Source organism: Chamaea fasciata, unplaced genomic scaffold, assembly GCF_029207755.1.
Source record: "Chamaea fasciata isolate MVZ Bird 193981 ecotype frontalis unplaced genomic scaffold, bChaFas1.0.hap1 SCAF_2, whole genome shotgun sequence".
Lineage (NCBI taxonomy): Eukaryota > Metazoa > Chordata > Aves > Passeriformes > Sylviidae > Chamaea > Chamaea fasciata.
Genome location: NW_027094087.1, coordinates 100,918,212 through 100,945,240, shown reverse-complemented (window position 1 = coordinate 100,945,240; position 27,029 = coordinate 100,918,212). Strand labels below are relative to the sequence as shown.

Sequence of the window (27,029 nt, the reverse complement as noted above, 5' to 3'; positions counted from 1 at the left end):
TACATGGAAGCATCTTACCTTCCCATCATGACTGATCTCATAACCTTCTGGCTTAAATTCATGAGACCTGATGAGCATCTTCAGATTATACCTCTCAAACAGCTTGGCAGTGACATCAGGACCAAAGTAACAGCCTCCTCCTCGAGACTTGTTTGGTGTACAGCCATTTTGGCTTCTTGGATCACTCCACAGAATGTCAAGGATCTATAAATAGCAAACTCAAGCAAGTGAGGACTGATAGTAGGGGAAGACTGATAGGCTATGGCTGTGTAAAGTCCTGGGCCCAGCAAAAGCCCCACAGGACAGGGAGAAAACACATCTGAGCTAACACGTAGATCTTGGGGTTTTTCCTTCCTTTCAGGAGTGTATTTTTTTGCCTTGAGACTTTTGTTCTACTTTTTAAGAAACATAATCTAGATTTCGGATGAAAATTTTTGTTTCAGAATAAATATCATTTCAGCAATGTACCTCCTTTCACAGCTGAGGTTTTCAGACTTGGGCAGGTGCATCAGGAACAGTACCTGGACTATTTCAAAGAGAATAAAAGCAGCCTTCTTCACATGTAGGTAGGAGAGGCAATTTCTATTTCCCAGCACAGACTGGATAACCATACTGGTCAGTGGTTTTACCTAAGCTTGGGAGTACCAGCTCTAAACATGACAAGAGTTGCCTTTGGATTTATTGTTTTCAGTTAGATTGTGTTTCAAATCAACATTTTACATATTAGCATTTTAGCAGAGTTCAGACATGAAGATGAATTATCATGGTTTCATTCTAGTCAGTAGCAGAAATTATTCAAAATGTGTTTGTTTAAACTTTTCTGGGAAAGTTTTGCACTAACACATTCCACTTTATGTTTGTGAGCATGGCTTAGTGGATGCTTGATTAGCTGGGGCAGTGTCAGATTTGGGGGTGAAAGAGGAGCCTTGCTTGTGCCCATTATGTTAGTTAGTAGGTCAGATAGGTATCTTGGGACATCAGATTTTCAGAGAAATTAAGCTTTCCAAATTGTCACAATTTATTAAATGACAGTATAACAAAGGCTCTATATTGGCTCTGATATTCAAGATGAACAGCCAGAGGACAAAATATTCACACTTCTGAGTAATCTGCCTGTAGGTCTCAGGAGCTGGGTGGCTTTTTTGGGCTATATCAGCATTCAGCTGCCAAAAGCACAGCCAAAAAAAGGCTTTATCTCACCAACAATTGCAGTCTGACCTGTTTAAACCAACAAGCATTTATGTACCAACAGATCCAACCACATGAGGGCAGGCAAACCCATTTCCTACTGAGCAGTTTCCTCCTCCTAAGGGCTAAGGCAAGAAAATACTGGGTGAATTTTACTTGGAAGGTAGAAAATCCCAAGCTTTTGTTACCAGGTCTACAAAATGCATCCAACAAAACGAATAGGTATCTAATATATTCCTTAGAGTGACTGTTTTCCTGTCAAGAGACAGTTCCCTCAGACTCATAAACACAGTGCCTGAACAGAACATCTGCTGAGTTTGCGCCGGAGGGGTTGTTATCAATGCATCTTTGGTTTCACCTACTTGTTTCCATTCCTTCAGGGCGGGGTCTGGAGGCAAATTTGAGCCTGAAGGCTCAGTGAAGCCCGATGAAGAGATGTGTTGAGTCTTCCCTGCAACATGCTGGTTGGCAATGTGTTTACTGGGTTTGGTTGTGGGAATTTTCTTCTTCGTTTGGTCCTGTCTGTCTCTCACTGACTTCGGTGGCCGCATCAAAGATTTCAACTTAAAAAAAAAAAAGTTACCATCACAAGAACAGAAGTTGATACAGAGATATTGGCTGAAAAGCACATCAGCTCATGTTTCCCGTACTCAGGAAAATTCCTTGAGAGTTCAACTAATGTTAACTCTCATAATGTCCTGAATTCACAGGTTTGGGAGAAGCTGCAGGTATTTGGCGCTTGCAGAAATTTTGCTTTATACCTATCAGTAACCACACTCTTTCATATTCTTATCCAGACACACATGATCATTCCAAACATAGTCAGTCTTTAGGTCTCACTATGCAGGAAGTAGAGCCTGGGCTCAGGGAAGAAACTTCAGTGTCCAGCTTCCCTGGAAACAAACTATATATTCATATTGTACTGAAGGTGAGACTCCATTCACTTCTTCTCTGACACAGCACCACGCTGTTGGTTAGTTTGGCTAAATTAAACCAAGAATCAGGAAGACAGTACTGAAACTGATGGAATATTACATCAGGCCTTACACTGTTAAATCAAACTCCTCCAACATGCATGGGCATTTGCTTTTTTGGAGCGGTACACCATGGTTCCATGAATGACCATTAATGTGGATTCTTCTCCAGGGAATGTCTTCTCATTTGAAATTATCTCATACTAGCTTATTTCCAGAACAAAGCCAAAATAAACCTCAAAACCAAACCAACCAACCAATCCAAAAAACCCAAAGCAAAACAAAAAAACCCAGACCAAAAAAAAAACCAAAAACCACCCACCAATAAAACATATACTGCCCACAGATCCCCAGATTTTATTCTTTAACAAAGAAAAGGACTAATTCAAAACAAAATGCACAACACGGGGTTATTCACCAGTGCACTGACCAGTATTTCAAACCTGTCAGCTGCCAGCTGTACCAATTAAGATACATCACTTGGCCTTGAGTGACACTGCCCTGGGTTGTGGCCCACACATGTCTCATTAGCAACATTCTCCTGTGGCAGCAACTTTGGCCTGTGAACTCTGCATTTCACAGATGCTGCATCAGAAACACGCAGAGCTGAGCCCTGTTGAAAGGACGGGCAGAACTCAGCTCATGGTTAGGACACCTGTATCAGTGATCAGGCACTCAGTTTTAGTGTGCAGTGGTGCAGCCAACAGAGCCCAGACTCCAATCATCAGAAGTTATCATGCTCTTTTTCATACTTTTAAAAAAGAAACACAACTGACTGTCCTGCAAAGCATTTATTTTTGCTTTAGAAAATATGAGGATGACAAAAATAGCTCTAAATTCCATAGACATTGATGACAGGCTACACTAAGTTGCTCTAACATTGGTCTCCTATGCCATCTGAGATGCTCCACTATGTCTGTGAATTAGTGGAGGGGGGCAGACACATATTTGGCCTAAAGGGGACTGGTGGAGGGCACCTAAAGAGAAGACTCTTTGGAGGCAGGCAAAGGCCAGAGGGGACATGCCTGGCCAATGGGGCACTTCCTTGAACAGCCCTGGAGACATGTACCTAAGTGATGATCTTCACCTGATCTCCTGGATCTCCATTGCCTGTAAGGAGTCTTAGCACCCTGATCACAAACAGACATCTTGATTTAGTTATCCAAATTGAGACCAAATCCCACACCATTTTCCGCTGATTTGAAAAATCTGTGTTTGCTCATCATTTCAGAAAAAAAACATGAACATTTCTGTCTTCTAAATCCCCCAAAAGCAATAGATTCTGTTTTATCAAGACCAGTTCTTGAATTTTGATCCTTCTGGAAAGGCTCTCCCACATGTACAACTCTCAGCTGCTGCCAAGGGAGCACCTCACAGGTGGAGAACTTCCCCCACACAACAGATGGCAGAAGCACAGCCCCAGGAAAAAAGGCAGTGCTGGAAATATGTGGCTAGATTGAATTCTAAAGTGTTTAAAGGAAATGTCCAAGAATCAAGTAGTTTTCCTACTTTCTGGCTAATGTGTCATCACTGCAGGAGGAGGCATCTAAAGTGGCTTTAGCTATTTTAAGGTCAAAAGACTCAAGTTATGCAGAGAGCCAGACAACTGGCTCTCAACACCTTCTGCAATCTTCCTTCCTAAGCCCTTATTCTGAAGAAAAATTGGACTATTATTTTTCTTACATGCCTTATACTGCTGCCATGTCCTTTCCTAATGCAAACAACCTGATTGTAGCATTTATACCACAAAATTTTAAAAAGAAAACAAAATTACCCTCATATGAATATGATCTCTTACCTTATTTCTCTCAAGTGCATTCAGGAAATCCAAATCTGTGGTGTCTGAAATCCCCCCATGTAGGATAAGAACTTTGCTATCAATTATAGTGGCAAGGGGAAGCCAGCTAAAAACATCTCGCAGAAGACACAAAATCTGTTTCCAATGGTCCTGTAAAATATACCCTTACATTAGATTCTATTTCTGGAAGATTCTGTTGGTTCTAAGTTCAAGATTTTGCTGAATTGTCTGGCACAGTTTTTAAGAACAGTTTTGTTCAGGTGATATCCTGAACTGCAGCCCTGACAACCATGTTCTGACTTTAGGGCCGTTTGATTGTCTCTATAGTGTTTAGTTTTTTCTTTCATGTTCACCTCTTTTGTGTTCTTGATTGGTCTTATGGATGTTACTTATTTCATCCCATAGATCTCTGGGCATAAGATACTAGCACTTAAAATTGTTTTGTCAGTTATTCTACTGATAGGCCAAAATCATTTCACCTACATCACTAAATAAATACCTGCTACACCTAAATAAACTGGTTTGAAGTTTTCTTGTTTACACAGGTTTAATTTTACATGTGCAAGACTACAAAAAAAATAGGAGAAGGAGGAGAAATCTTACCTTGTACTTTTTCGAAACTTCTTTTGTGAAGCCGTATCTGAAAACAGGACAGCATCATGAACTGGTTTTCACTGTGCCCCTTCTGCATGGTTTCCTGTGCTATGGTGTTTTCCTGGAGTTTTCTACCCCCTTTCTCACCTGTCATTCCATCTCACCTCAGCTGAAATGTGCTTTTCTCCACTCTCTCTTGACAATTGAGTTAAACAGGTTTCTTGTAAATAACAGAGGGAACAGAATCCAGCCCAATACTGGAGGTACTCCTAATAGGAGGCCTTTTTGCCAGCTCTACCTTTTAGATACCAGAGAGAGAGACTCCAAAGGAACCAAACGATGGGCAAAAATTCCCACAAAACCTTCAGAGAGTTTTTGTCTTAAATATCATATCATCAGAGAATCATATCATAGAATGGTATGGTTTGGAAGAGGCCTTAAAGATCATCTCATTTCAGCCCCCTGCCATGGGCAGGGACACCTTCCACTAGATCAGATTGCTCAGAGCCTCATCCAACTGTCATGTCTTTTCCCCCACAAGGGACAAGGATTTTATACCTCATTCTTTTAACATCAAGATATCCTTCATCAAGCATCATTTTCACAACTCAGCTTTCAAATTTACTGATGTGCAGCACTGCTATTCAAAATGCAAAGCCAAGAGTGATAGACAGGAATACATCTGTATACTCCATACCATCACAGACTTAGTTAAAATTTTCTGCTACTTTGGGGAGGAATTTTCCTACCTTGTAGATTAAGTAACTGATCTTGGTTTACATTTGTTGTTTGTTGGGGTTCTTTCAATTAAGTGCTGAAAAAGTAACTATTATGTGAACTGATTCTCTTTTGTGGATCATTAGTAGGACTTGCCTATGGGCCTCTGACCCAGGTGGTAACACAGAGGCTGTGTGAAAACAACAATACATCCTGTGTGCACACATCAAATGATCCAAGGTTACAGCAGGTTACCCACCAGTCAGTCACACAAAGATTTTCTGGGGCAGCTTAGAATTGTAGGGAGTAGGACTGAGGATCACATCTCTGAGATGCTTTTTGTCTCCAAGTCACACTTTGACTACAGCCAGCGCTGCACTGCACAGCTGAGTGCAAATGTCAATGTTAGAGAACAGGGTGTCTCCTTTCCTGCACTGTCACCTCCAAATAAATAAGCTCCTCTGAGTAGAAGGTAGGATATTGACAGGCCCCTTGTGTTAGAGAAGTGAAATCTTAGTTCAAAGTTAACTAATCAGATTTTGCTATATATGTGCTTTAACTAAAATATCATACGTCTATCCATCCTTCCCCAGTTTTGATACTCTTGAAGCTGCACTAAACCCTCTGACTTCACTGGATTATGATTAGATCAGAGACAAGACATGATTCTCATTCAATTGTGTGTCTGTAGTGAGGATGTTCCTTCCCCCCCCACACACACTGAAAAGGCAAGGCCACACTTGACTACTTAATAAAACATTATTTGTGTTTTAGGGTGTCACAGTGGCTAAAGTAGCATTCAAAAGCTCAAATATTTCTAGTGATAAGCCAGATATTATCTGTCCCACCCCCAAAATCTACCTCAGGTTCATGATGTAGTCTTCATGGTTTCCTCTATTCAAGTGTAAATCATTGGGATAGATAAGAAGAAATGCAAATAGGATTATAAGTATTTCCATAGAATTTTTCCCTCTGTCGACAAAATCACCATTAAAGACATAGCGGTTTTGTTCTGAAGGCAGACCATTCTGCAGAAAGAAAAAAAAAAGGGGGGGGGGGCATTTAGAGAGGCTACTATGCTACTGTAATAAAGGAAATAGCATTTAAATGAGATCCCATTGCTAGAAATTCTGAAAAAAATCCTGCATAATACAGAGATCTAAAATGCAGCATTTCTTTATTTCCACTGCTTAGACTAAAACCCTTCCTATGAGACAACCTAAGCCATTAGAGAAAAGAGGACCTCTCTGGCTGTTCTTACAATGCCATCTCTAATCCTTTCCTCTACCTATTCAATTAAATTGAAAGATACCAAAAGGAACATCAGTCTTGTAGTAAAATATATGTTCTTGTTATTGCAACTGTTGCCAGGAAATTATGCACTTGCAAACAGAAGGGAATAATTCAGTTTGAATGGAAGATAAGAAATACATGAAAAATTATCTTCAGATGCAACTTTGTATGGATTTCATATATTTACATCGTTTGCAGTGTATGCTTCCAAAACTCCTGAGAAGGACTAGAGTCCAGAGAATATAAAATCTTTAAGACAGAACTTGGAAGAGTTTGATTTCAGTTGCTTTAATCCTGAAAGCACTACTTGAATTTTACTCATGAAAAGCCAAGATATACTTGAAAGCTCACAAACCTGAGAGGTTATATATACAAGTATTTCTTACCCTTTTTTTTTTTCTGAAGATACAGAGAAATGCTTTATTATAAATTGTGACTTACTGAAAACAAGTATTTTGAACTGATGGTATGTTTTATTTGATTAATTACCAACACATCAACGGGTGCTATCAGCTTACAGATAATATAGCACCACCTATATGTAGCTTCATCATTTCCAGTCATGAGTATCAGAAATAGTATTTCAACTTTGACTTGCCAGAAAAGGGAAACCTCTGTTTTCTCAATTGATATGCACAAGAAATATCAATAGAACATCTATAAAATTACATTATACCTGTGGAAGCCACTCTTAAAAAGTTTGGCAGCATTGCAAGACATTCCACTTCTTGAATATATCCACGGTGTCAGTGTCAAGCCTTTCTTGTGTTCCTATGGCATTGCTGCTATTCTGCCTTAGTGGGTTTATTGCAGGATGCAATAAATGTGGCCAGGGACTCGATGACATGTATAATTTGAATCCTTATGAGAATACCTTTTTTTGTCCCAATCAGTGTCCCATGCTTTCATGTTAGGATGCAGTACTGAACCCTGGTCTCTCCAGCCTGGCTGCTGTAAATTCAGCTTCCTTGGATTTTGCTACAGCCTGTCCTGAACCCTTTTCCAAGCTAACTTAGAAGGGGCCTGTGCTCGCTCTGTGCTCACAGGAGTGGCAATGTATGAGACTCTTCTAATGGAGTGGGTTGAAGTGACTTTAAAAAGGAGAGGAGGGATTTCAGTAGTGGAACAGACAGCAGAAACTCAGCAGCAGTTTCTGGAAAAGATAGATAGATAGATAGATAGATAGATAGATAGATAGATAGATAGATAGATAGATAGATAAAAGCTTTGCCTTAAAACCAATGGGCATGTGAATTCACCAGCAGATTGTGAGTGTACACACAACCACTCTAACTGCAGTCCTCATGGAAAGACACATCTATTGGAGCACTCCAGATTCTACCACCCTTCTTTTGGAAAAGGTTACACACCAGTTGAGTTTTAAACAAGTTTGTTTTGGACTTCCAACTTCAATGTGACATTATAGTTTTGTTCCACACTCATCCACTTTGCTCCTCTGTGGTTTCAACCAACAATGGGAGCAAAACTAAATTAAAGGCTGTTGCAGCCTCTGACATGTCAGAGAGGCAAACAAGGCCCTCTAATGATTAGCAACTTGCTGCTGGGCATCATTACTGTATCTCCTGGGTTAGTGATTAATTAACTTCCGTTTGTTTTTGGCATTTTCTACTGCTTCAGGCTATTTCTATCTATAGCATCCCTTTAACAATCTAACTTAGCAACACATAATTTAAAATTCAAGTGTTTCAAGGAATATCAGGAAACGCTGTAATTTAATAAAGATTAATGCAGGGACTGGCTTACAAACTGGTTATTGAGGAAAAAAAAGTGTCTTAGCTTCAGCCAAACCAGGTGTAAGGATTATAAACCAGCCGTATCAGTGTATCAATATGCTGCAGATTGCCAGTTCTGTGTGTTTGCTGAGAGTGGTTTGTGGAAGTGACGAGCCTGGTCTGCTTGCAGGCCTCCAGAACCCATTTCAGCTCTGCACAGCCCTGTGCAGACCGAGATCACTCCCATAGCATTGTTTAGGACTGCATCCTCTCGTTCAAAGTAGTTTGTACCAACTCGGAGGATGAAATCCCTTCCAACTGAAACAGAGTTTGGGAAGGAGAAAACAAATGGATCCCAGAAGCCAAATGGATTCACTGCTCAACTGGGTAAACTGCTCAGAGGAGACAGAAAATAGTGTCATTTAATTTGCTTCTAAATAACTAATCAGCTCTATCATATGCTCTCTATATTCTCAACTACTTTGAAATGACAAAACATTTGCCCATTTTATTTGGTTTGATGGAAGGGACTCCCCTAGAAGTTTAACAGAGAACAACTGAACAACTGGATGGTATCTCTAGTCTGAAGTCAGTGGGAGTTTTGGCTCTGAATTTACTGAAGTCAGGATGAGAGTTGCTTTTTTTTTTTTCTTTATAGCATCCATTAGAGTGGGGGTGGAGGTAAGAATTGGCATCTGTTTACTCCAAAAAAATAAAATGCAGGCTGACTGCAGTTGTAAATATAATTATGTCTGAGCATTTATCTCCCAAATAGTTATATTTCCCATTCCAGGTTCTGTGTAGGAAACCAATATGTATCATACTCTTATTCCAGCTTTAAAAAGAGAGCTAAACAACTAAAAGACTGCAAGCCAAGGACTAGTTAAAGACAGTTGATTAGTAAGAAAAGTAGGACTCCTATAAAAAGGTTTATTATACTTTAACTGTACTTCAACAGACTTCAGGTGTGCACTTGGGCAAAACAACCACATTTACATTCAACAAGTGTCAGATGAAGTGTAACAAAGCTGGAAGCAGGGGGAGAATGACATCATTTAAACACCTGGTTTAGCTCACTTCAGTCTCCATTCAGTGCAGACGAATGTGTAAGGATCTGAGACAAACCCTTTCCCCCCGGAAAGCTCAAATCAAAGAGTGTACCTGCTCAGTCAAAGGTGGTGATTCATCCTGAAGATAAATGTGAAACTAAACACACAACATTTCCTGCATCTTCAGTTAAACATACAATTGTGGAAAAGATAGCCTGGAGCTTAATTTGTTTTACACATCAGTAAAACAGAGTTATGCTTTTTTAGCATGATAAAAAGGATATATAAAGGGTGCCTAAAGTACTTCTATTTTGTGCAGACCATGTGATTGCTTCCAAGGCTTAAAAAGCTTTTAAGCACCACTCTTTCTTGTTTCCTGTTAAAAACAAAAACAACCCCAACAACAAACGCAAACAAAACAAAACAAAACACAACCCAAACCAAACAACAAAAAACCCCAAACCAACCCAAAACAAACCAAAAAACCTGCAGGTATCAGTGGAAGGCATAAATGAAAGCTTCCACATTTTTTCTTGAGTGTAAAAATTATCCATGGTGTAGTGTTACATCAGGAACTCATCTAGCTCCTGATTTTAGCAGACTTCAGTCAGTGTGGAACTTTAAACAGTGGCAGAGCTTTGGAGACTTTGTAAGGAGTCCTCTTAAGTTTTGTCTCATGCCGCAGTTCAGCATTCAGAAAAATAATCATCTCTTCTTTCTCCTTCACAGTAAGCAGGAGGCTATGAAGAAGGAAAAGCTCTGACAAAGACATCAGATTGTTCCAGGATTTGTGTGTGTGGTCTATGCACAGCACATGAGCAGTTCTAAAGGTGATAAATCTGTCACACGTAATATTTGTTCTTAATAAAAATTCATAAGGTGAAAAAGCTACATCACAGAGTACCCACTTACCTTATAGAATATCAGCAAAAGATCATCCAGGTTTCCATGCAAATCTCCTACAGGAAACAAAAACATATTTTAAAAAAAAATTTCTCACAGAGGAGGAAAAAACTGGAATTATAAAACTGGAATTAGTTGGACCTAACAAGTTTTTGCCCATGTTTTCCTTATGTACATAAATTTAGAAAATGCCACTAAAAGACATTTTGAAATATAATAGACTTCTACATACTAATGGACTTAAATTTACCAAAGTAGCCCTTTTTATACTGCACAACTGAACAGGGACAGGTTTTAATTACTACCAGCAGGAAGTGATGGAGAGTTTCAAGAACTGTCCACACCTGTGTGCCTCAATGCTAAGGCCACAGGAATGACTGACTGGGCTCTTTTTGAGAGGTTTGTTTGGAACAGGCAGGAGGATTTCACCCCAACACAAAGCATCAGTGCAGCACAAATCCCCTGTGCACCTGGCTGCATTTCATGGAGAGCCAACCTTCTCATGTCTGTGAGACAAAGCTGCAGAATAGTTTCAAAACCCATCTTGTGATAATATGCTTTTACCACCAATGACTAGGAAAAGAGAAGTGACTTTTGTATGTGTATGTTTTCTGTGCAACTTTTGATTAATTAAGAGCCTGCTGACTTTGTTCTAAGGGACCTTTCAAACTATGACAAATATTTATCACATATGTGGATGCAAACATTTCAGGTGTATATTTAATCTGCATTATGAATTTGGAATTCTAAGAAATGGAGAGTGATACCTTAAAGAAATCAACATTTTGGACTGATCATGCTTTAAAATGGGTTATCAGTCTTCTGCAGAGGCTCCTTCTGGTAACAAAAGCTTTTAGTTTCAGTACAGGAGAGGGATCCCTTTTGATGCTGCTTACATAGTGCAAATGCAACACAAACATGAAGAGGAATGTTTATTTAATGAGAAAATGTTGTGCTGTGAACAAGCATGAATCTGTGTTTCCTTGGTTTAGAAAGGGGTCTTGTTGGCTTGGTTAATGAATTTTTGTTTAAACAAAACCTCATTTAAACAAAGCCTTTCCTAGCAATCAAAGTAAGTCCATAACCACTCCTCAAAAAAACATTATTTATTTTGCATGTCTCACAGTACTTCCCTTATACCACTTTACCATTACACACAGCACACACTGATAGATGTCAAGAGTTATGTCACCGTTATTGTTCTGTTTTGCAGCTACTGCATTCTGTGTCAAGTCAGGATATTGCATCCCATTATCCATAATTTACAAAAGTATAACAAAATAGATGGGCAAAGAGCTTTTAGTTCTTTATTGTGTGACAGATCATTCTGTGAGACTAATTTGTTGGTTGTATAAAGATTTATCCATCCTCTTGGGTCTCCCTAGAAATGAGGGGTTTTATCATTTCAGTTTATTCTAGATAGTCATGCTGTCAATGAAAGGTCTTTTTTGGAACCCATATTAAACCCTCATTAAAATCATTATGAAGTAAATTATGATTAAAATCATTACTGAGTAAGGTCTTTTTCTCAGTGAGAGGAGAAACAGCCAGTGATCAAAATACTTGGTGGCATTTTAGAGGTGGAAGTGCAGGAGTATTTAAGCTGCACTGTAGTGTTAGCTGAATTAATACTGACTCATTCAGAAATGTTAAACAAGAACAGGAAGGAGGAGGTGAGGGAATTTCTTAAAATATACTTACTATGACTCAGGGACTTTATTTTTTGTTTGCTCCATTTTATGCATTTGTGGGATAAAATAAATAAAAATAAATAAAATTTAAAGGGCATGGAGAACTTTCTTCTAATGGCAAAATTTGGAAATGTCAGCATCATTCTCTAGCCACTTAGAATATCAACCCATAGCCCAAAGCAGTTATCTTCTCTAGCACCTTACCACAGACAGTTATGTCCTTGGAGTAGGAAGTTGAAAGATGGGTGATATTTGGCATCTCCTTGAGAACCCTCCTGGTTTCACTTAGCAGCTGCAGTACATAGCGGGCATGAAGCAGCTGTGAGAAGAAATAGCAGGAAGAAAAGGAAGACTTCTTTAAATTAGCAATAGGTCTGTCTGCTTTATTAATATCAGATATGTACTGTCAAGGTTATTTATACTGCAGAGCTCCAGACATGAGTACAGGCTGTATGGCCTAGTGCTGAGAATTAGGAGTGTTCATGGCTTTGCATTTGTTTCCCAGTGAATGGACGTGGAGCCCTCACTGAACTTGTTTTACAGATTTTCCCACTTTATTTATACTGTACTGTTTCTACTCTCCCTGTTTTTTCAGAAGAGATAAGATACAGCACTCAGAATCCTTGCATAAGGCCATCTGTTTAAAGTAACTGGGAAAAATAATAAAAAGGATGTCGTTCTAGGTGTGAGTAAAAAACAAACAACAACAACAACAAAAAAAATAAATCCCACAACCTCCAAAACAAAAGTCAACAAAAAATAGCAAAACAACCCCAAAGGCCATAAATGACATTTCAGCAAATTGCAAAAAACAGTGACAAGAAAACTCCAGTAAGGGCTGCCTTGGTAAGGATTATCTTCCTGTTCACAGTGAAGAAGTTGTAACAATGCAACATTGAAGCTTCTGGTCTTCTCTCCTAATGTTTTTTACGACAGTTTTGTCAGTTGGTGATTTTTAAAACTTTGAATTCCAACAGAGATTTGAGGAATTTTGCTAGAGGAGATAGATGGGCTACAGAATGACTTTTTCAAGATTCATGTTTTTAAGCAAACAAAAAGGCCAATTACATATAACCATTTCCCTAATAAAATGCCAGTCATAGTAAATGAAGGGAGAGTGGACAGTAAGGTGAAGTCTGGGTTGGCTCATTTATCATGTGCTTTATATTTGGTACTTTTACAATCAGCCTCCACAGAAAATTACTGGAGAAAAATATTCCTATTTAGTAAATTAAAAAGCACGTCGACCCTTGCCCCTTTTATACAGCATATTGTTAAGCACAAGTTCAAACAAAGCTGTGCCATTTAATGCCTCCCTGCTCCACCCTCATCTTGTGGGCAACAAAAGGGCTTGCTCAGGAATATAGAGAATGAGGAACAGCCTCTTCAGTGCCTTGGAAGCTGCAGCCTGAGCTCCAGAGCTTTGTGCCATCATGCTGTTCTGCTACATTACCAATGCTTTATAGTCACTCCACTGTTATGGTGGAGTCTTGCACCCTGCAATGAGGTGATTAACCCTTACACCTCAATTCCTCTAAAAGAATGAGGTGGGGGAGAAAAGACAGAGGACAAAACAATGAACACTTTGAACCCATAAAAATATGATAATTAGTTTCTGTTTTAGCTCAGTACACTTTCCCCAGTCCTGCACTCTCACTGAGAACCCCTGCCTTGCAGCTGCTAAGGGCTCCCATTTCATTTCATTAGTCCTGCCTCCTTCCCAGTGCCGGGCCTGGTGGTCGTGCAGCAAAGTAGTGAATCAAATGTGGGAACTCATCTGTCTGAGAACTGTCTGCTTTTGATTTTACTGTGTTAGCTTACAGCCAGATCAATTTCCCAAGGCAGCTTACCATGCACATTTATGATCACACTGGGCTAGCAGGAAAAAGTAATGAGATGTAAAAGAAGGGTGAAATATCTCTTTGGGCACCAGTTTAACCTTACATTGGATTGTGGAACTACAACTTGACAGATGTAAAAAAAGTTAAAAAAAGGAAAAAAAAAAAACAAAAAACAAACCTGGTTGCAAATTACCTGTTCATTCCTGAAAGCATGAAGGAGAGCATTGGCATCTTCAACAGTAAGGGGGAAGGAGAGTCGTGGTCCATAATAGGAGTCTGGAACATCAATCTTCTTTTCAAGTTCTTTTAAACATAAGTCTTCATCCACCACCTGAGGAGCACTAGGGCTGGTGAAAATTTGAGAAACTGGAACAAGATAGAAGGAAAACAAAAGTGTGGAAACTCCACCAGCCCCCCATAGAGCTGTAACAGCATGGCCAAAACTGGTTGAACATAACTGCTTCAACTGCTGCGGTATTACAGTGGCTGACTCCTGCCTCCTAAAGTGGAAAAGCACCAGGTCTTCCCAGATTGTTCCACAATATTAAAACAAATCAACTAATCAACCAGAACAAGGAAAAAAAGACCAAACCAAAGTTAAAACCAGGCAAAAACTCTTTGCCAGCTGCTGGTAGTGTGGTCAGGGTGCAAAACATTTTCCACTGAAGTTATGGAGCAATCTCTCACAGGTAACGAGAACCATCACCTGGTACAAATTTCCTTCTCCTTCCCCCAGATACAAGGAGACACAAAAGTCATGTCTGATCATTTAATGATCATGGTGTTCATTTAACCATCTGTTTAAAGTTTGATATTACACTTTTAACACAGGTTCTGAAGATTCACTCTATTGCTTTTATTTTCTACTTAAAATTTTTTGCCTAAATACCAGCAGGCCTCAGTGATTATTTTAAAAGTGACCAACAAAATTCCATTTATTCACTCCTTTCTGATAGAGCTAGGAAACAATGCCAGCTCTTGGGTGGCTGCCATAAAACTACTGGATGAAATAAAGTAAACAAAAGCAGAGTGGTGAAAGTAGAGCATAGCTTCTAATTTTCCTGGAACATGGAGAAAGCAGGAGCACTGCTAATTGCTTCAATCCAATATTCGAAATGTAAGTGACTGATCAGCAGATTTCAGTGGGTTTTTTTTCCTTGCAGATTGTCTTGGTCATATATTATTCTAAAAGAGAGAACCAGGCCCTAAATGAAAGTGTTCTAGCAGATGCTGTTGAAGAGCTGCTCTTGGGAGATGTTTGTTGTAAACACTTTTTGCTGGGCTACAGTTAAGTTTTCTGTAACTATGATTTCCTGCAACTGCAAATAAAAATGTATTATTTACAGCTGTGGAGCTGTATTATATATTGCTGATTTACAGCTGACCTGTAGCTGTGACTCAAAACTAACAGTAGCCAAAACCAGCACATGGCCTCATAAATTACGAGATTCATAAAGGCCAACTTGTCCTGCAACTGGATAAAATACGTATTAATGAAATAAATAGATAAAAAAGTAATCTGGATTTTAAAAAGCCCCTTTTACTATCAGCACTTCAGCTGTGAGCTGATTAGCACATTCAGTGCTAATGCAACGTTATACTCAGCCATTTAAATGGATTAAGGCATCAAGTAACAGCAAGGTGCTCAGGGTTCACTGTTTTCACCAAGTGCAGTTTGATTTGCAGTCTTCCACCACAGTTACAGCTTTGTCTGTCTGGACACCAGAGTGTCACCATGGAGTGAAGTTGCTGATTCTCACATAGTGATCAGACAAGAACATTTGCACCAATTCTTGCTCCAGCTCAGCAGCTGGCCTCTGGACAGTATCTCCCTCGGCACCTTGCTTCCCAAGAAGTGGGCAACTGCAGAACCAACTCCTCAGACCACCCAAATGCCTCCTTTCTTGCCTGTTCTAACCAGCTGTCCCCATCTGACTTGACTCCTTCAGACTCTGTGATCTTCTCGGCGTGTCAAGGCAGGCAGACACCTGCCCATGCCTGCTCCTACTCCTGCCTTCCCTTCCAGCACGCAGTAGCCCATCCATCCATCACTTTACCTCTCAACATGAACTTGCCTTCCTCACAGACTCACTTCCATTTTGGCACATGTTCAGGTCAGGAAACCCAATCCTCTCCTGTAGGGCATATCTCTGCAAAGTACACTCCATTTTCTACTTCTGGATGAGTTGGCAAAAGCAGTCACGGCCATTACCCTTGAAGTGTGCTTATGGCTCCTCAGACTGTCATTCAGCTGGATTTTAAGGCTTCTTCCTGCACAGCATGACTGTTCCATCTCTGAACAGTCAGTAATGGATGACCAAATGCAGCCTGGGGAATCGCCACACTGTCCAGCAAGTACCCCAGCTCACCACATGCCCCATGCAGGACTGATTCTGAAGGATGCAGCACCCCCTCACATTTTGCTGTTCTAGTCGAAGCTGTCAAAGCTCTTTGAGTTCATAATGAAAGACAGGGATGAAAAGTCTTGGCATGCCTGGTTCAGGCACACGTGTCAAAACAGAATGAAACATCCTCTGCCAGCATCTGCATCTCTTCACTCACTAGAGGGAGCACAGGCAATGACCTGCTTTGTACTCTGACACCAGATGTCTAGCCCAGGTTCAGGGAGTTGAGCCTTCACTATTAACAAAACCCAAACAATTACCCAACAGCCATATTCCATGTTAAACACAAACACCCAGAGCTCAGTGGAGTCAATTTGGCCATAGAAAGCCCAAAGACCTGATTCTTCTGCCTAGATCACCTTGTCATGGGAGTTTTTCATGGCAAGTCAAAGCTGCCACTGCCAAGGATGCACTCACTATTGGGGTAATTGGGAATCAGCTACTTCTGCAGCTCTGAAATCACTTCTCTGTTCTGCCACCATCTGTGTGCCTTCAGCCTGACCACTGGGGTACTTGAGAACATCTCTGACTCCTCAGAAATGCTCTTACATAAGCCAGATACTGATCCACAGCCCTCAGGTCAAAGCCAAATGGACATTGAGTCTACAAAGAGGAAGAAGGTTTCTAAAATGCTTCAAACATTTCTTTCTTCACCCCATTCCTGGTCCTACAAACTGCAAGCAGCTATAACTTATTCCCCACTGCAAGAATCACTCTGTGCAAAACATCTTGGAAGGGTGTTAAAGCTGTAAGGGAGGCATCATGGGGAGTGAAACTGCAGAAAACAACACTTTTTTTTTTTGTTCCCCTTTGAAGGAAGGCTCCAGGAGGTGCCCTGGTGACCTTGAGAGGAACAGGTTTAGATTCCTAGTCCCACCACTTTTCTCAGCATGTGTCTGCAGTCTTCTCACCCTCAATGTGCCCATAAAAGAGTGAGTAAATGGGTCATCTTCTGCTGGAAAAGCAGTTTCCAGCTTTCTCTGACCAGAGAACTTTCCATTGAAAGCTGAGAAGGTAGGAAGATATTTTCAGGAAATGAGGGAGAAAAGTGTAAGGTAGAAAAGGGCTTTATTCTTATTTTCCACAAACCCTTGCAAAGTAGCTTTTAATAAGAAGCAGAACAAGACACTCAGCTATGTAATATCCCAATCACAAACTACACTGACATCTTAAGGAGAATGAGAGGATGAAAAAAGCTTTAGGGTGTAACAGATAAACAATCACATCAAAAGCACTACTGTGTTAATGAGATGGCAGCTGCTTTCTTTCTTTGAAAAACATAATCTGTAAAAAACATTAAAAAGAGGAAAGTAACAAGATTAATGTGGAGGCTGAATAGTTTATAATGTAAGGAAAACCACGGATCACAAAATTTTCAGGTAACTTTCTTATCACATACTGAGGAGAACAGTCAACCTATTCTTTGGTAAGAATATTATCTACTGTCTTCTTGGAGGCAGCTTTTGAACCATGTGCTATCATTCTAATTTAAGTGAGCACACACTGATGGAAAAAAAAAAAAGAAAAAGCCAGAGAATTGCAGGTTTTAGAAAATGCTTGAGAATAGCAAAGTCAGTTTGAAGTCTCCGGTTGTTATGTTTACATTCACTGTGGTTCACATCTTAAGATGGTGATTCAGCAGAAGTGGGAGCAGTTTTTTAAGAATCCCTCTATTCAGCACTGATTTTACTTACATCAGTGGGGCTAACATGATTGCTGCAAAGGTCACTTCCAGGGGCAAGCAATCAACTTTAAAGAATGCACACAGCCAGCAGCTGGACAAAATAACTACAACCCACACAATACACATTTGATATGCAATTCCTGAAAAAAAAATCTAAGTCAGCTCCTTTGCATAGGCAGCCTTGGCCATCTCTTTATTAAACATACACCAGAATTATTCTGTTTCATTTGTAAACATGGTGTTACATCTGTAACACATGGTGTTAGAATAGAGGAACAAACCCAGACAAAAATAAAGCCTTTGGTGCAATTATCAAGTCTTAACAATGTCAGTCCTAAAAGACGGAAGATTTAATCCAGGAAGACAAAGGGACACTTAACCATAAACCATTACACTTTATCATGTGTTTCAGCCTTAACCACATCTGCAAATCCTAATATCTACAAGACGAAGAAACAGGTCACTTGTGCAGTGGTGATGAGGGCCAGCCCACAGGACCCTCCATCTCCCTACCTGTGCACAGCTGAGGCTGGGATCTCCACCTGCACATGAACAGCTCTGCAATGTCCTGAGCCCTAGGAAGTCACTTGAGACACCTCACCTTTATTCCTTCTGTCAGTAGGCACAGTTACTACAGGTGGATAAATCATATCTACAACAAGCAGCTGTAAAATTCCATTTTATTAGTATAATAAAAATAGAGATTAAAGATATTTTGCCAAATCTCAGACCTAGCCCTACTGTTCTCTTTCCCATTCAGGTGGAAAAGCTGAACAGAGGTGCACTATCAGCATGAAGAAGTAGATGAAGTGAGCAGTATCTGATTTTCTTTGAGTTTGCCAGTTCCTTCCCAGGAAGTTAAATGACTAAAGCAGGTTTTTTTCACAGAGTATGGCAGTAATGGGAAGAGAAAATCAAAGGGAGGACTACTGTATCATCTGCCTTGACTTTGGAGCAAGGCTCAAATGTAATTTATTTTTCTGCAGAGCACAGAGAGCATTAGGCACTCTAAAGTATTTAAGAGAGAAAAACTGCAATTTCTACCGGTTGTCATTAGAACACTGAACCACTTTAGGTTTTGATGGTGGTTTTATCTTGCTATCAAAGTATCTTGTGCAAATTTTAATTGGAATAACCCATGGCTAGAGCAGATGAAAGAGAAAAGGCATTCTCTTGTAATGCAATAAGAAGGGGACAGCCTCATTTTTAACTCTGCTGGGATTAGATCTATTCTGAAATTGTTCAGGGAAGTCATGTTTGTTTTCTGGACTTAGGAATCACTTTCTGTCTGTCCTTCTGTTGAGCTTGACCTCAAAAGTAAGGTATGTCCAAGGATCCCAAAATACTTCAAAAATTAAAGGTTATTCCTTGAATAACTGAAGCTTAATTGAGATGGTTTCTAAAGACTTATCTCCAGCAGTTTAAATTTATTTCCTTTTTTATCATTCACATACTGATAATGTTGCAGTGAAATCTGAGACAAATTAAATGAAAAAGTGGTCCAGAACTGCCAGAGGTGGTAGTTGGTGGGGGAGAAAGAGCAACCTCCTTGATTATACCTGCCTTAAACCAACACAATCTTTCCGAATAATCACATCTCATAGTTTAAGAAAACATGCACAGAAAGCTGTGAAAATTGGATTCTGTAGGAAGGGCAGTAATATACAAGAAGGCACTCTGAGCACCTCAGAATATTCTCATAAGGACAACAGACACCTGTTCGGACTTACTGACTGCTCTGACTCACTAAGTAGATAGTGAGCAGTGTCAGCACTTAGAGGATCAAATTCATATTACAGTATTTGGGACATCAAACCTCAGCATGTGGCAAAGGCTGCAAATATCACATTGAAGATTAATTTTCCTCACATCGAGTTTTTCAAGCACAATCTCCACATTACTTTTATTTTTATTGTTACCTGAGTCAGGATGATTACAATGATCCAGCATGAATGTAAAAAAGTTGGACAGCTGAGTAAGAAAAAGAAAAGAACAAACACACTGATCAGTTTAGGTAATCCAACAAGCATTAACATCTTTTTTCCTTAATTATTTGCAATTTCACATTTAGGGGGATATAAGTCACTACTGTATATTCCCATAGTATGAACATGCAATAGTGACACAATTTGCATCCTACTACAAAAATACCTCCCTTTCCTTTTTTGCTATGAATTCACAGCTGACACTTCATAAAAACATAAAATGTTCCAGGGCTGTTTCAGTGCTGCTGATGTTTCTGGATGTAATTCATCTTGCCTACCACCCAGACTATTTGCCTAGACTTCATAGTCAATAGAAACAACTGCTACAATGCAGTGAACTGACTTTAGACACAGATGCTAGGATGAACACAAAGGCCAACAGGCCTTTAAGTTCCAAGTTTCCTATATTGACCCTAAAGGAAGCCTGAGCTGACACGCTGAAACACTGATATCTCTGTTGCACATATATTGCCTCACAGACAGTTAAGATTACCCATCGTGATCTGTAAAAGACCTGCAATTCCTGGCTAACAGAGCTGCTATACAGAAATCTATACCCTAGAAATGCTGTATGGGTAGAATGGTGTCCTGATGCCTGTGTAGTTACATTCATCTGTATGTCTGTGTATGAGTACACACAACTTAGTTCATGTGTCAGGCAGGGAAACACTTTTATTAATCAAGACCCAGCTTTGTAGAAGTAATCACCACACACCCATTCTGTTTGTGCAACCACATTCCTGGGGATAACATAACTGCTTGTGCAGGAAGGATGGAAGGTTACGAACCTGTAGCTGATCCTGCTCATCAGCATATTCAATTGACTGGAAGATACTGAGAGAATAGCGGCGCCTCATCTCCAGCCGGGCCATGGTGAAGCGGTACCACTTCTGGATCAGGATTGCAGCTCTAATGACTGTCAAAACAGAAAGCAGTGGAGTACACTTGGGTGCAGGGTAATCTACAAGGGAAATGTGCATGCTGCCTTTGCAGAATTTTGCAATCAGATGATAAATTCAGTCCGTTGTGCACAGTCAACAATAAGATGAAACCCAGACTGAAAAAAATACATGTCTTCACTGTTTCTGTCTTCCAACACAGATTCCAAGCTAGCTGACTTGCTCAGGCCTAAGTAGTTAGTAGCCTTCCCCATTCAATTGTCTTGAAGACAGTACCCAGGTAAGAAGTCAGTCATGTTCAGCTGATGCGCACTATATGGGTTTTGGGAAGGTAAAGAAAGGAAGAAGAGTTTGGCCTATCAACAATGTATTTCTTTATCAAGCTGCAGTAAAAAGGACTTGATTTTGCAACTGTGATATGAACAACTGCATAATAGTATTTGCAACAGCCTCTTCTACCAGAAAGTTTTTACCTGCAGAGCTGCATCAGCAAGCCAGCAAAACTCAAATCCTAGAATTAAAATTTAACAAATGGTATTGAAGGGTAGAACATGTTGCTTAAATAGACAAGCCAAAAGGCAAGGAGGTATAGTTTTAGCTAGCTTGGTTAACAAAAGAACACTTACCCCAAAAACTCAACAGAACATGCCAGAAGACCATATTAGACTATGTGCTGAATATGCATTCCACTCAGCACTTTAGGAAGTTGTGTCTACTATGGTCTGGAAAACTGCCGGAAACTTCACTGAAGGACAAATCATCAAGACTGCAGCCTGGAGGAAAGAGCCTGCTGCCTGTAGGCCTCATTCATAGCACAAAGAGATCACATTCCTTTAACTGCTCAGATAAAATCTGTTAAGCAGAGAAACATCAGGTGGCAGAAAGAGATCCTGGGGTGGGCACTGTCCTGCACAGCAGAACAGTAAAGAAAAGCTCTGTCCTACAGGGACAACAGTTTACACCAGTCAATTATTGCAACTCATCGCAAATACCAGGAATTTTTATACTAGGATGAGTAGAACCTGAGTGAGAATGATTTTTTTCTTACTGATAGTTATGCAGGTAAGGACAAATATTAATGGGAAAGTGATTCTATTAAAAGAGTATAACATTAAGGAAACATTTTCATAAAAATGCTTACAGATGCCATAACAATATATTGTTTGCTTAATTTACCATTAATGAGTATACAGTATAGTTAAAGTGGTAAAATTTTCAAGTCTAGGCAAGACCAAAATCCAGAAAGGCTGCCATTCTATAAATATTGCTTCCATCCTAGAAAATCCTTCTGCCTGAAGGAAATGCAATCCTTATATGACTAACAGCATCCTTCAGACCCCACAAAAACTCTGAGATCTCTCTTATTTTCTGTCCTTTCTGGAAGTCCTCACCACTACAGACCTGAAAGCCTGAGACATTACAGCCAGGCTATCACCAACATTTCTGTTTAGAAGAGTACCTAAGGGGCAAAGCACAATCACCAGCACAGAAACGGATTTCCAGCATCAGAGCCATTAAACTTCTCATTAAAGCCCCCTGGGTTGCTTAATGGTCCTGAGCACTTAACATGGCACAGCTCCATTGCTATCACATAAGACAGATACATATCAATCACTGTGGTTAATGTTGCAAATCTAACAGAATGTTTCCTGTCTTATGTTTTTTAAAATTGTACTTATTACAGCACTGTTATTCTCAGGACTGAATCAGAACATGATTTTCACACTAGGCTAAACTGCACCTCTAAAAGAAATTGTTATCGGTTCCAGAAGGTCTCTACACCAAGTATCTGTTAATTTCATGTTATTAATGCATTAGAGAAATGGACAGCCTCAGGCTGCAGATAGAATGATGGTTCAGCATCACTTGACTACTGTTGAAGAGCAGAAGGGAAACTACCCAGCAACTCCAGAAGACAAAACACAGTCCAGCAAGCACACAAAATCCTAAGCCCCACATCAATGTGTGTTGATAGTTGTTGATCAAGAAAGAGTACAGCTCCTCATGCCCACTCCAAGCTTTTACACACTCAGAAATATTCCCAAGCAGCACATCCCCAAGGTCCTGCAAAGCACATGTAGGCATAGCATGCAAACCCAAAGAGGAAGAGCTGCCTCCCAGTTACAGGTAGGTCTGGGACTCCAGATGATTCCATTCTACTTTCACTGCTCTGATACAGCACTGATGCTGCTGTGTAGCAGCATACACAGAGCTCTCAAACCAGACAGCTGGCATTCCTGTAGCCATGACTAAGTGCTCCTGCTTCTTAGTCACCAGCTTCCTGTGACTCCCGACCTGGCTTGGTAGCCAAAAAGAGCCTTCCTTTACAACCATGGCTGTTCAGCATAATAATGTCCTAAGACTATGCACAGTACCATGTAAAATGGCACTCTGCTGACCAATAAACTGTGCTTTAATGAAAAATCTTGAAAGAGAACACAAAGGGTCTGAACAAAGGTCTGGGAACCCACCTGCCCATGCAAAGAGTTCATACCAAGGTGGGGTGCGATTAAAAGGACAGTGATGATCCATTAGTTTAACTGAACATTTAACCAGGTCCTGTGGAGACTTTCAGCTGACAGCCTCAGTAAGTGTCTGGCCAGGCACTTGGTAGGCCAGAAAACTGATTTTGAAGCAATAGTAATAGCTCTGCTTTATTACACTTGTTTCATAATTGGGGTCACACAACAGCAGGGAAATTGGGGCGGTTTGCCCAGGAATCGTGTGAAAAGCCATAAAAGGTCCCACTCAATACCTTACCCCCTAAGCTTTGCCACTGACAGAGCAAGCAGACACCTCTGAAATTTAGCTTCTGTCCCAGATGCTGTCAATCTTTTACAACCCAATCTGTCAATGTTCGAAGTGGTCTAAAGCTGCTTCCTGACCTCAGCTTTTAGACCTCATCTAAAAGCTATGCACAGTTTTATAAAGAAAATAAGTAGAACATAATTTTCCCTGAACAAGTATTTTGACAACAGGACTGGTGGGGGAGGAGAGGGCAGTGGGAAACATTACCTTGCAATCCTCTTCTGGTGTTAGAGAGAGAACAACCACTTGCCCTGAAGACAAAGGCAACACTCACCATTCTCTGACCTTCTGTCAGCTACAGAGCTGCTGCACCCCATGGTTGCAATGATGCTGCCCATCCGTTTTAATTGCTGCTGGTACAAAGCATGTTTCTCTCAGCTGTTTGCATTACACACATTTCCTGTGTTCTTCCTTCAGTGATGAGGGCTGTACTTCTTTGGGCTCCTGGGCTCTTCCTAGTACTCCTAACAGGGATGAGATTGCGAGGAAAAAATGGTGCTTGACAACACAGAATCTGAAGTACCCTCAGCACATAACAAATTATTGTACAGCATATCCTACCTAAACTAGACCACATTAGGGGTTTTTTTCCCACATCTGATTACTATCAACTTACACTCAAGAGAAATTAACTTAGTAATTAATACAGCCTACTCTTACATGTTAGCTTAATGTTAACATGCAGCAGTGATTTCCTATATGAAGAGTAACTATTTAAAGCCTTACTACTAGGGACAAGGGAGTGTTGAGAAACATTACTCTTCATTCTTATGATTTGTAAATTGGAACTGCAGAATTTTAAAGATTTTAAATTACATGTGAGAGTACTGCTAAAAAACCCCAACCCTCAATCCTCCTAACACTACATTGATTTGAAAAGTTGCCTTACCACCCCATTTGTCACTATTGCTCAATATCACCACCACCAAATTTACCAGGACAGTACCATAACAAATCACTTCATTATCAGATTTCATTTAAATAAAACATCCAATTTTCTGTTGCATTTCTACTGAAAAAAAATCCAAGGAAAATATTTTGTTGATGAACAAAACACATTTTGAAGTGAAGGGTTTTTCTTTTGGGTTTTTCTCCTAGCACGTGCTCAGCTCTTCACTAAATAGTATAATTTGCTAATGCAATACACTCCCTAATCAACAAATTCAAATGAATACGATTCCTCTGAGACACAAAATGGATCCATTTCTAAGCAACAAGAAATTCACTGATGCTCTTAGATACTGAACTTTGTTTTAGCTAAAGATTTCTTACATGATCACGCTGACCCCTCTCTCTCTGTCTCCAGGGATACATCTGACATCTAAATTATTTTATCTGTTGTTTTGTTTCATTGATATTCCTTTTCTTTTAACTTGAGTTTTAAAACAAAGAAGAAATTCATCAGCATAAAATGAATGCTTAGTTATTATTTTCCTTTGGCTTTACTAGAGAAATCAAAATAAATGAAGGATACAAAAGAAAAAAAACCCCATGAATGCATAACTAGGTTATTTTCCAATTCAATAATTAGAAAACACTTATAGTTGTGGGTCTGTATGTGCAGATTTCGACATTTATTATTATATATTATATCCTGTCCTGTCATGTTAATATAACACAACTCTGCAGTTCTGGGGCTTTTTTTCAGGGTCCCACAAAACAAGGGTATCCTACACTTGAGCTGGGTGACTCCTTATGAGTCAGTAATTATTTCAGGATAGAAAGATTTTAAGATTTTTTCCCCACAATGGACTGCTTTACTTCCTTCTGAAGGAGTTATGAAATCCAAAAAAAGTGCTCTTACATTAGTTTTAGCCAATCACTGGTTTTGGCAGCATCAAATACAGCATTGATATTGCTAACAGTTCAAATTTGTCTTCTCTCCAAACAATTCTTGCACTCCTAGTTACGAGCTCCTCACTTTCCCTCTTAAGAAAATCTCAAGCCTTCATTACTCCATCTCAAACAAGTCAGCCATTACTTGAATTGTGATCTGAAGACTGGCACTAAGGGCAAGATAGATCTTACAATCTAGTTCTACTGCAGCACGACTCTCGATTAAAGGGCAGGTCAGCCTGTGCCCAGCAAGTGGGCAATGGGAGCCCCAAACACAACCATCACACCTCTCAGGGCTCCCTCCAAACCACAGCAAACAACGGGCTGACCCAAGAAATGGGGGGCTGAATTGTGAGCATACCCTGCTTTCCACGACTTCAGCTTTCCTCCCAGTCATGACCAATCTCCTCCACATACCTCTAAACTCATGGACTTCTAGAACCTCCTTGAGAAAAGAAATTAAAAGATAGAGGCTTAGGGACAGAAATGTTATTGTTACAGCAGTAAATGAAGATTCAAACATACATTCAGAGCTTGAAGGAAAACTTGTATAGGTATATCCTATCATTAAACCTCTGAAAAAGGCCAAATCTGGCCATCAAAGAGCAAGTCCAGGGGAATAATCATCAACTTCAGTCCCAAATATGTGCATTCTAAAATGGACAGAGCAAACATTCAACTACCTTTTCATGACAACTTCTCAAGTGGCCATGGAGCCATCCTCACTGCCAACCTGCATGCCCAGACTCCAGGCCAGGTGAGTTTTTTCTGTGACCTACTTATTACACAGTGTAGCAGTATCTGGTGAAGAATCATTTGCCATTACAAAATTCCACCCAAAAGTTGGCTGCTGAAATGAAAAGCCGGGCTTTTACCAAGGTATTGCAAGAGACACAAGGTGGCTTGCTGAGAATTTGAAATATAATGCTGTGTTAATATTCTGGATATTATACCACTGATTCACCTTTAAGAGAGAATCTGTCATGTTGAATAAAAAGCAGGCATTCAAGTTCTACAAGTCAGTGATCTCCCCCACGTTTAGACATAACTTCAAAAAATTGCTAGATTTCTCTCAGTTTAGCAAAAAAGGCAGTTTTGTGATAGACAGGCACTGAAAACACAACCCATCCACTGAAGCAAAATAATATGTCTTTGCAATCATGCCAATGGACGTGCACAAAGCTAAGTCAGAGTGGCACATACTGCGCTTTCCTGGACAGGAGTCACTGAAGGTTACACACAGCAAGTGCTCCGAAATTTAGGGCTGAGAACCCGAACTGTTAAGAGCCTGATTTGCTGAGAATATGGCTCAGCATCGTTTGGTCCGGATGTAATAGTTGCTGCCCCAAATCAATCATGTCTCCAGTTGGTTAGTCACATAAAGACCAGGCTGCCTCAGCCTCAAGAAAAATGGGAATCTTGTAAAGATTTATGGCTGATTTTTAATGAAATCAGACAACGGGGTCTTTGGGCAGAGAGCCATCCTTTAAAGCACACCTTATCTTTTAAAATTATTTGAGCTGTGCTACTGGCAGACAAGCGTAAACTAAGTTAAACCTGAGGATATGGGAGCCATACGAATAAGACCCACTAGGATTTAAGTTCTTACTCCTCTGTCTTTACATTTGTTT

At 40.0% G+C, this 27,029-nt stretch overlaps 1 protein-coding gene across 2 annotated transcripts in view; it reads right to left on the bottom strand.

Annotated features, from left to right (window-relative positions):
- The window catches only part of PPEF1 (protein phosphatase with EF-hand domain 1), a 38,395-nt gene that overhangs the window by 5,384 nt on the left and 5,982 nt on the right, over positions 1–27,029 (bottom strand). The window contains exons 2-13 of one of the 2 annotated variants that reach the window (XM_066176900.1): positions 25,760–25,843; positions 23,837–24,026; positions 20,644–20,771; positions 19,790–19,841; positions 13,975–14,147; positions 12,145–12,259; positions 10,259–10,305; positions 6,133–6,299; positions 4,564–4,600; positions 3,961–4,110; positions 1,551–1,751; positions 19–204 (exon numbers count right to left, since the gene is read on the bottom strand). In XM_066176900.1, the coding sequence (XP_066032997.1) occupies positions 19–204; positions 1,551–1,751; positions 3,961–4,110; positions 4,564–4,600; positions 6,133–6,299; positions 10,259–10,305; positions 12,145–12,259; positions 13,975–14,147; positions 19,790–19,841; positions 20,644–20,771; positions 23,837–23,900 (1,320 nt within the window). In that variant the 5' untranslated portion in view covers positions 23,901–24,026; positions 25,760–25,843. The remainder of the gene's footprint in view (positions 1–18; positions 205–1,550; positions 1,752–3,960; positions 4,111–4,563; positions 4,601–6,132; positions 6,300–10,258; positions 10,306–12,144; positions 12,260–13,974; positions 14,148–19,789; positions 19,842–20,643; positions 20,772–23,836; positions 24,027–25,759; positions 25,844–27,029) is intronic. The other variant, XM_066176901.1, reaches the window with a different exon arrangement.